Source organism: Littorina saxatilis, linkage group LG2 (genome assembly GCF_037325665.1).
Source record: "Littorina saxatilis isolate snail1 linkage group LG2, US_GU_Lsax_2.0, whole genome shotgun sequence".
Classification (NCBI taxonomy): Eukaryota; Metazoa; Mollusca; class Gastropoda; order Littorinimorpha; family Littorinidae; genus Littorina; species Littorina saxatilis.
Window position 1 is genome coordinate 34,071,465 of NC_090246.1, and position 12,387 is coordinate 34,083,851.

At 41.3% G+C, this 12,387-nt stretch overlaps 1 protein-coding gene across 1 annotated transcript in view; it reads right to left on the minus strand.

Annotated features, from left to right (window-relative positions):
* Nucleotides 1-12,387, minus strand: part of LOC138958820 (chitinase-3-like protein 1) — a 31,166-nt gene that overhangs the window by 2,697 nt on the left and 16,082 nt on the right. The window contains exons 7-12 of the mRNA XM_070330120.1: nucleotides 11,181-11,304; nucleotides 9,619-9,804; nucleotides 8,287-8,406; nucleotides 7,312-7,457; nucleotides 5,100-5,182; nucleotides 2,209-2,529 (exon numbers count right to left, since the gene is read on the minus strand). Coding sequence (XP_070186221.1) covers nucleotides 2,209-2,529; nucleotides 5,100-5,182; nucleotides 7,312-7,457; nucleotides 8,287-8,406; nucleotides 9,619-9,804; nucleotides 11,181-11,304 — 980 coding nt within the window. The remainder of the gene's footprint in view (nucleotides 1-2,208; nucleotides 2,530-5,099; nucleotides 5,183-7,311; nucleotides 7,458-8,286; nucleotides 8,407-9,618; nucleotides 9,805-11,180; nucleotides 11,305-12,387) is intronic.

The following is a 12,387-nucleotide window of genomic DNA, read 5'->3' on the forward strand; positions in this document are numbered from 1 at the left end:
ATCAGTTGCAGTTACGGTTTTCTCAAAGGGGGAGAACTGTTGTTCAGTATAAACAAAACAGGGTTGTTCAATCTAGGATAATATTTATTAACTGATGCTGTCGGAATTTACTTACTAAATGAGCTTGAGGGAAGGGCAGTAACTCTCAAAAAGAACTATGAAGTATTGTATGCAGAGATATGAATGCTTCAGTACAATTACCTTATCAATGAGAAAACTGCCGCAACACAAATTTCCTTTTCCAGATTTCCTGTATTATTCTTATTATGCTCAGAGCCTGATTTCAAGAAAATTATGGAACAAATGTTATCTAGCTTTGTTAAGGGAATACTCGCTTCACAAATGACTTAAATAAGTTAAAACGTAATCAGAGTCGACGAGTAGGAAGCCAGAAATGCCAAGGGGGGTAGAAATGATTCAAGACAACGACAGACAGACTCCAAAGATCCATACAGAATGTTCATAAACAAAGGGCGACAAAGATGTGGACAAAGGACTGATGGCACGAGAGATCTTTCGCCGAGAATCCGAAGTTTAAGGGAATGTAGACTCTTTAAAAGAAACGACCTGGGCTGTGGACTATAGTCTTGAAATGTTTGTCCCAGAAACCAGAGAACCAGAAAGATCAAGTAAGATCTACAAGGAGAGAATGACATGGTCAGAAAAGATTGAGAGGCAGATATACAAATGAAACAAAGACAACAAAAAAGACAACAAAAGAAAAGGGAGATTAGAATTCATGAAAGTTAAGAAACCAGGAGAACCAGAAGAATGAAGTAGGAACCACAGGGAAATAATGAAATGGCGAGAAAATATTCAAAGGACGGAGTGTACAATTCAAACAAACAAAAAACAAAGAAGAAACTGAGAGATAACCGAGATTAGAAGTCAGTGAAGTTAAAGGACCAAAACGACAAGAAAGAACCTTGATTTATTTTTTCCATATAAAAAAACCCATGACCTCAAGAAAAAGTCGACGTCTGGGGAAGAGACAAAACAAGGGGGTTAATTGAGAATATTACAACAAACACTATCACCATCGTGGGATTGACGTTCGGAATGAGAACAGAAGGAAATGACAGAGCGACAGAACATAAATGGGTAAGGTATTAAGATCCCTTCGGGCATTGGAGTAGGGAAAATAAGTCGTGTCGAAGAAACGAAGAGCGTTCTTCACCCGGAGAGTTTCCTACCGACGCCAGGAGTGGTCCTTTGTGTAGCCGCTGGGGTGAAGGTCGTTCGCATCGTCGCAGGTTGTTGTGTTATGGGAGCTGTTATGTCATGTTTGGCATTATTGCGGATCAGCGATGAAATTTTGTAAGCATCCGACGAGTTCTTGGTTTAACTTGCTATGATAAATAATGATTGTCTTTCCATAGAGCATTAGCACAAAGGCCATCAAACACATTGTACTAAAAATACAGCATAAATTAAAGGTTGAAAAGCAAGAGGTTAAGCAGCACATGAAACAACTTGTCACAATCTACAAGTCATTTTGAGTTCTGCAAAAGAGTGGGCTGCTAAAACATTCAATTCTATCAACGTAAGCAAACAAGACTACCCATTTACACAGCAAATGGAGCGAGAGAGAGCAAAGCTACAATAAAAGCAAAGCAGTTTTACATCAGCCAGCAAGCATATATCAAAACATAGCGGTCTCTTTTTCTATGTACGTACATGCATAAATAAATAAAGGTACATGTAGTTTTTCCCGTGTAATAGATTCAGCTCACCATTACACATTGTGGCTAGGCTTTTACATGGGATAAGGCCATACCTCCATTTGGACAAATACAAAACAATCAACAGCATGGGTGCTCTTTTTGCAGAGTGGAACTTTCTCAATGATTAAACTTCTTAACGGACAATAGGTGGATTTTTTCCCATTGATTAATAAAAAAAGAATCTCAGTTTGCACAGAAAGCATTCAAAATGTTGATTTTTAATATGTTTTCAAGTGGAAGGATGCTCTTATCGCATGTAAAATCCTGAACAGGGCCGATATGGAGGAGTCGAGTTTAGAGACTTTAGTCCCGGATAAAGTGCATTGAGGGTACAGTTTATCCCGGACTAAACTCTCTAACCTCGACTCTTGCGAACCAGCCAAGATCTGTGATAGCTGACCTAATGGGTAACAGGAGAAGGCAGGTACAAAACACAAATATAATAATTTCAAATAAAGCATTTGCCATTTGCCATCAACCCTACCTCCAGTGCCAGGTCGCTGGGTTTGGGCAGGAGGCCTGTTGGTGACGTGCTGCGGGGGCTGTGTTTGGTGCTCCACGGGAGCGGAAGTCACCTGACCCGTTCCCGGTGAGTCCCCGATAGTACACTTGTAGTTTCCGGGCCAGTCGCAGAAGCCGGTGTTGGGGTTGAAGACCAGCCCGTCAGCGCAGTGCACAGAGTAGGAGATGTGGGAGGCACAGATGAAATACTCCATGCAGGAGCGTGGAGACGCGTAGAACCCGTCCTTAGTCAGGCAGGTGAACTGGGCTGGTTGAAGCGTGTGGTGAGGCGGGTGTGTCACCTCTGTACAGAAACCGCGAAAGTCATGCAGTAGGTAAATTGATGTTGGGCGTGGTAAAGTTATGTTGAGGGTAAAATGGTGTTGGGCGTTGTAAAGTTATTTTGAGGGTAAAATGATGTTGGACGTGGTAAACGTATTTTGAAGTTAAGGTGACATTGCACTGATGTGTTGAAGATAATTATGTTGACAGTAAAATGATGTGCGTGGTAAAGGCATGTTGAAGGTACATTTTTTTTTTATTATGGTGAGCTTATATAGCGCGAACCACAATTAACTGTGCTCTCCGCGCTTTACATACTAATTTCTGCCGTGTGAAATGGAATTTTTTACAGACAGACAGACAAACAAACATTTTTTACACTCAATGTATAACGCATTCACATCGACCAGCAAACCTCAAGCCTGTTAGGCGAAACTTTACCTTTCACGGCCTTTATTCCAAGTCACACGGGTATTTTGATGGACATTTTTATCTATGCCTATACAATTTTGCCAGGAAAGACCCTTTTGTCAATCGTGGGATCTTTAACGTGCACACCCAATATAGTGTACACGAAGGGACCTCGGTTTTTCGTCTCATCCGAAAGACTAGCATTTGAACCCACCACCTAGGTTAGGAAAGGGGGGAGAAAATAGCGGCCTGACCCAGAGTCGAACACGCAACCTCTCGATTCCGAGCGCAAGTGCGTTACCACTCGGCCACATTGAAGTGCGTGGTCAAGATATGTTGAAGGTAACATTATCTTCTTCTTCTTCTTCTTCTTCCTCGTTCATGGGCTGAAACTCACACGTTCACTTATGTTTTTGCACAAGTGGGATTTTACGTAAGCAACCAGGCACGGCCGGGATTCGAACCCACGACCTTCCGCATAGCCGGGAGGCCGATGTTTATCCACTCGGCCAATGTGCCCGTCTAACATTATTTTGAATGTGGTAAAGATATGTTGAAGCACATATTGGGCGTGGTAAAGATATGCTGAAGCACAGGCACTCGTCACGAGGTGGGCGGGATCAAAGTAGGCGGGGCCTGTGGGTTGGATTACGTGCTAGTCTCAAGACTACAGCAATAATGCTGTGCGTGGTAATATTATGTTGAACGTGAAATGCTACCGTCATAGCATAAATCGTAATGCGCTGAAATGTAATCTTATCATACCAAGTTAACTCTTTCCGACAGAGGTCAGTCAACAGGTCACGTCCTTTCAACATTAAAGGCTGACATAGTCCAATTTAATTAATTTGATTACTTCCAGGGCTTTTCCCATCGTTGCGGGGATGTATAAATTAAGCTTCCTGCAAAGTTTTAGGTTTCAAATCCTTACCAATTACGAGAAATAATTAATTTTGTATTGCATTGTTTAGCAACAGTTCTCCAGGACTTGGGCTATTTTTAGACCGTTGACGTCACTTCGTGACGTTTCGTAAACCAAAGATGGCGTTTGAGACTGTTCTGTTTACATTCGACACTATCAACACCACTTTGCAATACTGAAATAATTTGTTCTGTGTTCGAAAGCTACAGCCAATCGTTATTATATCCCCTTAGGTACGGTTTTATAACATTATTGGCACATGTAAACAATATGAATTAATTAATGAACGCTACGAATATGGCAGCCTTTAAGTAACCTAATACTGTATGAACATGGCACTTGAATATAATCGCTTAGGGGGTGTGTTCATGAACAACTCATCAATAATGCTTGAAGCTCGTCACAGCACACAGCATCGATGAGAAATTATCGTAATCCGATTAGCTTTTAAAACTCTACTAAGATTTTACAATCTTCGACAATTGAAAACGTTGTAAGTCTAGAAATCCCTCTCACGTTGCCTTAGAAACCTTGCCACAAGAGCCTAAGCTTGTGTCAAAACACACACACACACACACACACACACACACACACACACACACAGACAGACAGACACACACACACACACACACACACACACACACACACAATCACACAATCACACAAACAAACACACTGTCCCTCTTTCTCTCTATTTTTCTCTTTCATTCTCTCTGTCTGTGTGTGTGTGTGTCTCTCTCTCTCCCTCTCTCTCTCACACACACGTTCTTGTCTGTCCATACTTCCATAAATTGAGAGAAAAATTCATCCCACTGAAATATTACAGGCAACCAAGTGCTTTTCGACTCAGCCTTCTTTTAGCTTCAACACATGAAAAAACTGTACGTGATTTATGTTTATATTTGTATAAAGCATTTAAGATACGAGAAACACTGTTATCGTAATTTTGTATGTAGATGTCTGCATTGATGTATCTGTTATCCACTTTTGAGAAAAATATGCACTGTTTTGAGTCTACTGAATGTAAAAATGATTCAATGTTTTTCCTTTTGTTCACACCCCTTCACTAGGGGCAATGGCCTATGTGAATAAACCATCCGAATCCGAATCTCTCACACACACACGCACACACACACACACACGCACACACACACACACACACACACACACACACACACACACACACACGAACACTCTCTCTCTCTCTCTCTCTTTCTCTCTCTCTGCTTCCAGTAACAAGCACACAGAACGACACTTACGTGGCGAATTGGTATTCGTATTGGGTGCGTTGGTATGGGGTGCGTTGGTAACAGGTGGCCGGGACGTGGGTGCGGGTGTGTGCCTGGAGATCAGAGTCACATTAAAGTCAATGAATTCCAAAAATGAACAGCCTGAGTGCTCTCCGTGCACAGTATTATTGTTTAAGACTTACTACAGCAAACAGCTGGGTGTTGATTTTTGGTTTGTGACGAAGTACCTCCCATGTTAAAGCCTGCCCAGATCTGAGACATTACCTCATACGGTTGTGGATTGGACAATAAATACATGAGATGAGACGTATCCCATAAACCTTCAGAGACAAATAAACCCGGTAGACCATAGACGTTTCACGCTGATGAGTCAACTTTTTATATTTAGTCAAGTTTTGACTAAATATTTTAACATCGAGGGGGAATCGAAACGAGGGTCGTGGTGTATGTGCGTGCGTGTGTGTGTGTGTGTGTGTGTGTAGAGCGATTCAGACTAAACTACTGGACCGATCTTTATGAAATTTGACATGAGAGTTTCTGGGTATGAAATCCCCGAACGTTTTTTTTCATTTTTTTGATAAATGTCTTTGATGACGTCATATCCGGCTTTTCGTGAAAGTTGAGGCGGCACTGTCACGCCCTCATTTTTCAACCAAATTGGTTGAAATTTTGGTCAAGCAATCTTAGACGAAGGCCGGACTTCGGTATTGCATTTCAGCTTGGTGGCTTAAAAATTAATTAATGACTTTGGTCATTAAAAATCTGAAAATTGTAAAAAAAAATAAAAATTTATAAAACGATCCAAATTTACGTTTATCTTATTCTCCATCATTTGCTGATTCCAAAAACATATAAATATGTTATATTCGGATTAAAAACAAGCTCTGAAAATTAAATATATAAAAATTATTATCAAAATTAAATTGTCCAAATCAATTTAAAAACACTTTCATCTTATTCCTTGTCGGTTCCTGATTCCAAAAACATATAGATATGATATGTTTGGATTAAAAACACGCTCAGAAAGTTAAAACAAAGAGAGGTACAGAAAAGCGTGCTATCCTTCTTAGCGCAACTACTACCCCGCTCTTCTTGTCAATTTCACTGCCTTTGCCATGAGCGGTGGACTGACGATGCTACGAGTATACGGTCTTGCTGAAAAATGGCATTGCGTTCAGTTTCATTCTGTGAGTTCGACAGCTACTGTATTTTCGCCTTACGCGACTTGTTTTATTCTGTAGAAGGAGGTTTTCACGAGGCGGAGTGGGCGTTTAACACAGATGGTCTTTTACCTTTGTGCTGGACAGTTCATTCTATTCTCGTAGATCTGTGTTTTAGGCTTTACAACTGTAATCCTAATCAAGACTACTAACGTTCCAACATCAAGGATAAAACAACAAAACAATAAAGGAAAGTTCGTGGAACGTTTCACTATTGACACAGATAAACGTTCACAAGAACGTGGAAGAACAAAATACAAAACTTTACAGCAATAGACCCAAAGTTAATGCTGTAATTTAAAAATAAATTGAGGACAGCCTCTAAGTTTAACATGGAAACAAAACTGAATCGGTCACGAATAGCTAAATAGGTTGGAGGGACGTAAAAAAAGCAACAACTAACCAACCCACACATAATGATGATAAATGACCACTGTGCCTTATCTAAGATGTAAGAGCTCTTACCTCTTCAAATATAGCTGTAACAGCTGTACAAATTCTATTTCATCAGTTTTGCTTTGATTACTGACAGACATGAAGAAAACACGACCGACAGACACAGATACACAGGCATTGTTTGTGAAAGACAAACACTAATAAAAAGACAAAAAAATATTGCAATCATGTGTGAACGAAGAAGACAAAACAAATAACGTTTCGACATAAGGGTCTTCTTCAGGCACTACAAGCAGAAGAAGACCCCAGGGTCGGAACGTCGCTGTTATTTGTTTTGTCTTCTTCGTTGCCACCTGAGTACAGTATTTTTTAATTGTTTTTTTTAATTGTTTTATCGCTCTTGCGCGCAGTCACCATAGCTCTTCTGTTCAAGAGATTTGATAAACAAAGGGAAGTAAATAACGCTCTTAAATGCAAACGACATGTGCAATAGAGTAAGTGAGTTATTTGGAACCATTCTCCTGGCACCTGAGAGAATAACAAGCATTGAAATGAACAAGCGACTTTCATCTTCTGTTCAAGACAAACACGATAACTGCACTCACAGTTGTCCTGTGTTGTGCTGGCACTCGTCAGCGATGGCGTGCATAAGAGGGAAGGGTCCCTGGCCGCAGTGACTGCCCGAGAAGTCGTCCAGAGGCAGCGCCCACACCATCACACCTCCAAAGTTGTTCTTCTTGATGTAGCGAACCTGTTGCACAAAGGAGCCACACAACGATAAGCTCACGTGGCTTTACTTCTTGAGTATGGAACGTCAAAACAAACAACAAATGTATTAAAACGAGTCGAATTTTGAGATGAAATCTATTGAATTTCACTAGCAATTTCCTTCACTTGCAAGAAACTGACATGCCTTTCTCCCTCAAATAAGTGCAATTCTTTAATTTGACCAGGAAACAACATTTCAGTCTCGGGTATATATCGAACGAGAAAGCTGGTTGTATGAGAAACCTGATATCGTTACTCCCGCCCTCCTTTAACTATAAGCCTGTCTTTACCAATTCGAAGTCGACTGCGCGAAGTATACTTCGCGAAGCTGGCCGCACGTAGCTTTAGCACTGAGTTTTCGGTAAAAAGACCACCCGAAGTCTTCGCGAAGTTTACTTCGGACTCAATTAAAGACCGCCTTCAGCACTGAGTTTTCGGTAAAAAGACCACCCGAAGTCTTCGCGAAGTTTACTTCGGACTCTATTAAGGACCGCCTTCAGCACTGAGTTTTCGGTAAAAAGACCACCCGAAGTCTTCGCGAAGTTTACTTCGGACTCTATTAAGGACCGCCTTCAGCACTGAGTTTTCGGTAAAAAGACCACCCGAAGTCTTCGCGAAGTTTACTTCGGACTCTATTAAGGACCGCCTTCAGCACTGAGTTTTCGGTAAAAAGACCACCCGAAGTCTTCGCGAAGTTTACTTCTGACTCAATTAAGAACCGCCTTTAGCACTGAGTTTTCGGTAAAAAAAAAAATTGCGAAGTCTTCGCGAAGTCGACATCGGGCTCAATCAAGGACCTCCTGTAAACTGACCTTCTCTCGCAGACTCTTAGGGTTGTCGTAACCGACCCACTCATTTCCATGGTGGATGTAGGGTGAGCTCTGCTCGTCGATCCACTCCACTTGTCCGCCCTGCTTCTTCATGTCACACACCTGCACACCGTCACACCACAGTGCTTTCATTCTCAATCACTTGGTTTCATTCTGAATTATTTGGTTTCATTCTGAATTATTTGGTTTCATTCTCAATCACTTGGTTTCATTCTCAATTATTTGGTTTCGTTCTGAATTATTTGCTTTCATTCTCAATCACTTGGTTTCATTCTGAATTATTTGGTTTCGTTCTGAATTATTTGCTTTCATTCTCAATCACTTGGTTTCATTCTGAATTATTTGGTTTCGTTCTGAATTATTTGGTTTCATTCTCAATCACTTGGTTTCATTCTCAATCACTTGGTTTCATTCTCAATCACTTGGTTTCATTCTCAATCACTTTCTTTCATTCTCAATCACTTGCTTTCATTCTCAAACACTTTCTTTCCTTCTCAATCACTTGGTTTCATTCTGAATTATTTGGTTTCATTCTCAATCACTTGCTTTCATTCTCAATCACTTGCTTTCATTCTCAAACACTTTCTTTCCTTCTCAATCACTTGGTTTCATTCTGAATTATTTGGTTTCATTCTCAAACACTTGCTTTCATTCTCAATCACTTGCTTTCATTCTCAATCACTTGCTTTCATTCTCAATCCCTTGCTTTCATTCTCAATCACTTGCTTTCATTCTCAATCACTTGCTTTCATTCTCAATCACTTGCTTTTACTCTCAATCACTTGCTTTCATTCTCAATCACTTGCTTTCATTCTCAATCACTTGCTTTCATTCTCAATCACTTGCTTTCATTTCACGTGCTTTCAGTCTCATTCACTTGGTTTTATTCTCAATTACTTCCCCTCTCGTTGTAGAAAAGATACACTAAAGATGGGTTGAAGTATTGCCGTGGCCATTAACAATGTCTTAATCAACCTGAAGCTTTTCTTGTATTATTTGGCACAGCAGCCCCGAAATATGGTTGCGTTACTGTCCACACAAATTGAAATAACGTTTATCTATCAATCCATTTTAGTCAGAGTTATTGTGTGTTTTTTATGATTAAACGAAAGTTCCTTCAAAATTTTAGCCTAAATTATTTATTAGTAAATAAGAGTTTTAATCAGCCTCTGACGTCATATGTAAGCGCCTAGGGCTAAATCTAGATTAGGCGCATAAAAATGATCACAATAATAATAATAATAATAATATGGCTCAAAATAAGGTACGGTTAGGTTAACGTTTTATCGATACATTGATCTTTTTCTTACTCACCTCATAATAAGCGATGAAGCCAGCCTCCCTGGTGTAGCGTCCAGCGGTACCTCCTTTAGTTGCTGGTGCACCCACCCCGTAGTTGGAGGCGGAGGCCAGAGTGAAGGAGCGACCATAGAGACCCAGGCCGATGTTCAGCTTGGCGGGGTCAAGGCCCTTCTGCACCCAGTACTTGGCGGCGTAATCCTGGAGATCGTCACACAATTTTCTTTAAATATCAGTTTGGGTTATATTTGGTTATACAGTGGTCGCCGCTTAATAAAGCCACTTCTGGACCGACGAAAAATGGCTTTAATAAGCTGCGGATTTATTAACCGGCGGTCCAGGAATACGTCATTTTCGAAAGAAAAAAAAATCTTCTCTTTTGTTTACGTCACTCAGTCACTTTCTTTCGTCATTTACACTTGTTTGAATCTAAACAAAACTTCACGAAGGATGTGGAACTTTTGTTTCAATTATGTACATGTACGTGTACTTTGATCACTTCGGTACATCAATAATTTCACTGTCACCGTCACGAATCATTACTCGGCAGAGAAGAACGATTTTATGAGTGTTTGTTTGTTGGTCGTCTTCCACATCAGAACAAGATAATGTGAGTTTTAGTCACAAACTACGTGATTTCTATGAGAAAACTGGCTTTAATAAGCGGCGGGTTGGTTTTATTAACCGGCTTTTTCTAATACATAAGATATAGTGATAAATCCGGACCGTCTGAAATCGGCTTTTATAAGCGGCTGGCTCTATTAACCGCGGTTTTATTAAGCGGCGTCCACTGTATTTGTTTGTTTTGATGACAAATTTTGTATAAGAAACACTCTTGTGACCGAAATTTGTGTTTAAAAAAGACTTTTTTTTCTCTGTTGGTAGTTTCTATGTAAACTGAGTTTCAAGGCATAAATGTCTCAGGTTGATACAAACATTCTCGATAATAAAATGGACTACTTTTTTTGTCTTGAAGTTTGTCTTTTATCCTGAAGAAAAAGTATTGGGTATAAAGAACGAATGTTCGTTTAATAGAGTCAGTGCACTAAAAATGCGAATGTCTGAACAAGTTTAAAGTATAGTAGTGAGTACATTGTACCAGCAACCTTTATCTTTGGAAGCTTTCCCAGTCACGGAATACCTGACCTATCAATGCATCGGATTCAAACTTTCAAAACAATTGCTCGATAAAAAGAGTTATGTAGCTGAAGTGTGCAGTTTGCACACATACTGCAAGGACGAGAGACTAATATGCGCATCATTCGAAACTTTCAAAATAACAAACCACTCTTTGGTGCAGGGCTGGATCTAGTGTGTGTGTGGGGGGGGGGGGGGGGGGGGGGGGGGGGGGGGGGGGATTCCTTGGTTCGCCCTTTATCATGCAAATGTACCTTTTTTTCTCAAGATGAGAACCAAAATACCTCTTTAGAATGCTAAATTTAAACAGCATCTGAGGGGCTATGACCAGATCCTCTACTCCTACCTCAGTTTGGAAGCCCCTCCCTCTCAAAACCTTGATCCAGCCCTGTAGTGTGTGAACTATTTGAAGCTTTTTGCGCAATACTAAGGCTACTGACAATGTTCAAGTAGCGGTCAACCCCGGTCTCAGAGCTCCTGGCGTAGAGGCCACTGTGATGACCGGTGACGGTTTCCCAGGAACCGTGCAGATCGTAGGACATCAGGCTGATAAAGTCCAGCTCTCTGAAACAGTAGATCATTTGCAGTGCAGAGAGTGAGAAAACCATGCTGGTGTGTGTGTGTGTGTGTGTGTGTGTGTGTGTGTGTGTGTGTGTGTATGTATGTGTATGTGTGTGTGTGCATGTGTGTGTGTGCGCGTGTGTGTGCGTGCGTGTGTGTGTGTGTGTATGTGTGTGTGTGTGTGTGTGTGCATGCATGTGTGTGTGTGTGTGTGTGTGAAAATGAAGGTGTGTGTGTATGTGTGTGTGTGCATGTGTGCATGCATGCATGCATGCATGTGTGTGTGTGTGCGTGTGTGTGTGTGTGTGTGTGTTCGCGACATGTGGTTGGATGTGTATCGATGAGTGCGCACGGTTCTGTCTATCGCTTTGTCTGTCTGTCTTACTGTCTTTATATCAAATCGTCTTTTATGATTGTGTGTGTGTGTGTGTGTGTGTGTGTGTGTGTGTGTGTGCGTGTGTCGAGTTTATGTGTGTGTGTGTGTGTGTGTGTTCGCGATACGTGGTTGGATGTGTATCGACGAGCGCGCGCGGTTCTGTCTATCGCTTTGTCTGTCTGTCTTTCTGTCTTTATATCAAATCGTCTGTTTGATTCTGTTTTTGTCAATTAAACGCCAACTACGATGCGTGCGACACACGTTGTTCAAGACATGCATTAAGACACTATAGATAGAGATAAGGACATGCTAAATCAAGGCTCAGACACTGTCTCCAAAAACGAAAGAAGAATTCAGTATGCAGGGCCGGACCCAGGGGGGGGGGGGGGGGTTCCAGGGGTTCCGGAACCCCACCCCTGGAAAAAGCATGTACCTTGCTTTGAGTGTTTGGTTTTTTTTACTAGTTTTAGCACCAAAACAATGCTGCTCTTAACCCTCAAAACAAGGCCCAGAATGCACCAGATTGCACAGATTTTAACCGTTTTTCAAAAATTTTTCGGGGGAGCATGCCCCCGGACCCCCCTAGTTCGCGCGCCTGCTTTGCAGGCGCGCGCTTGTGGCTTCGCCACTTCGCTGATTTGCCCCCCTAAAAAAGGAGGAACCCCCCCCCCCCCTTACAACTCATTTGGTCCGGCCATGGTATGTTGGGG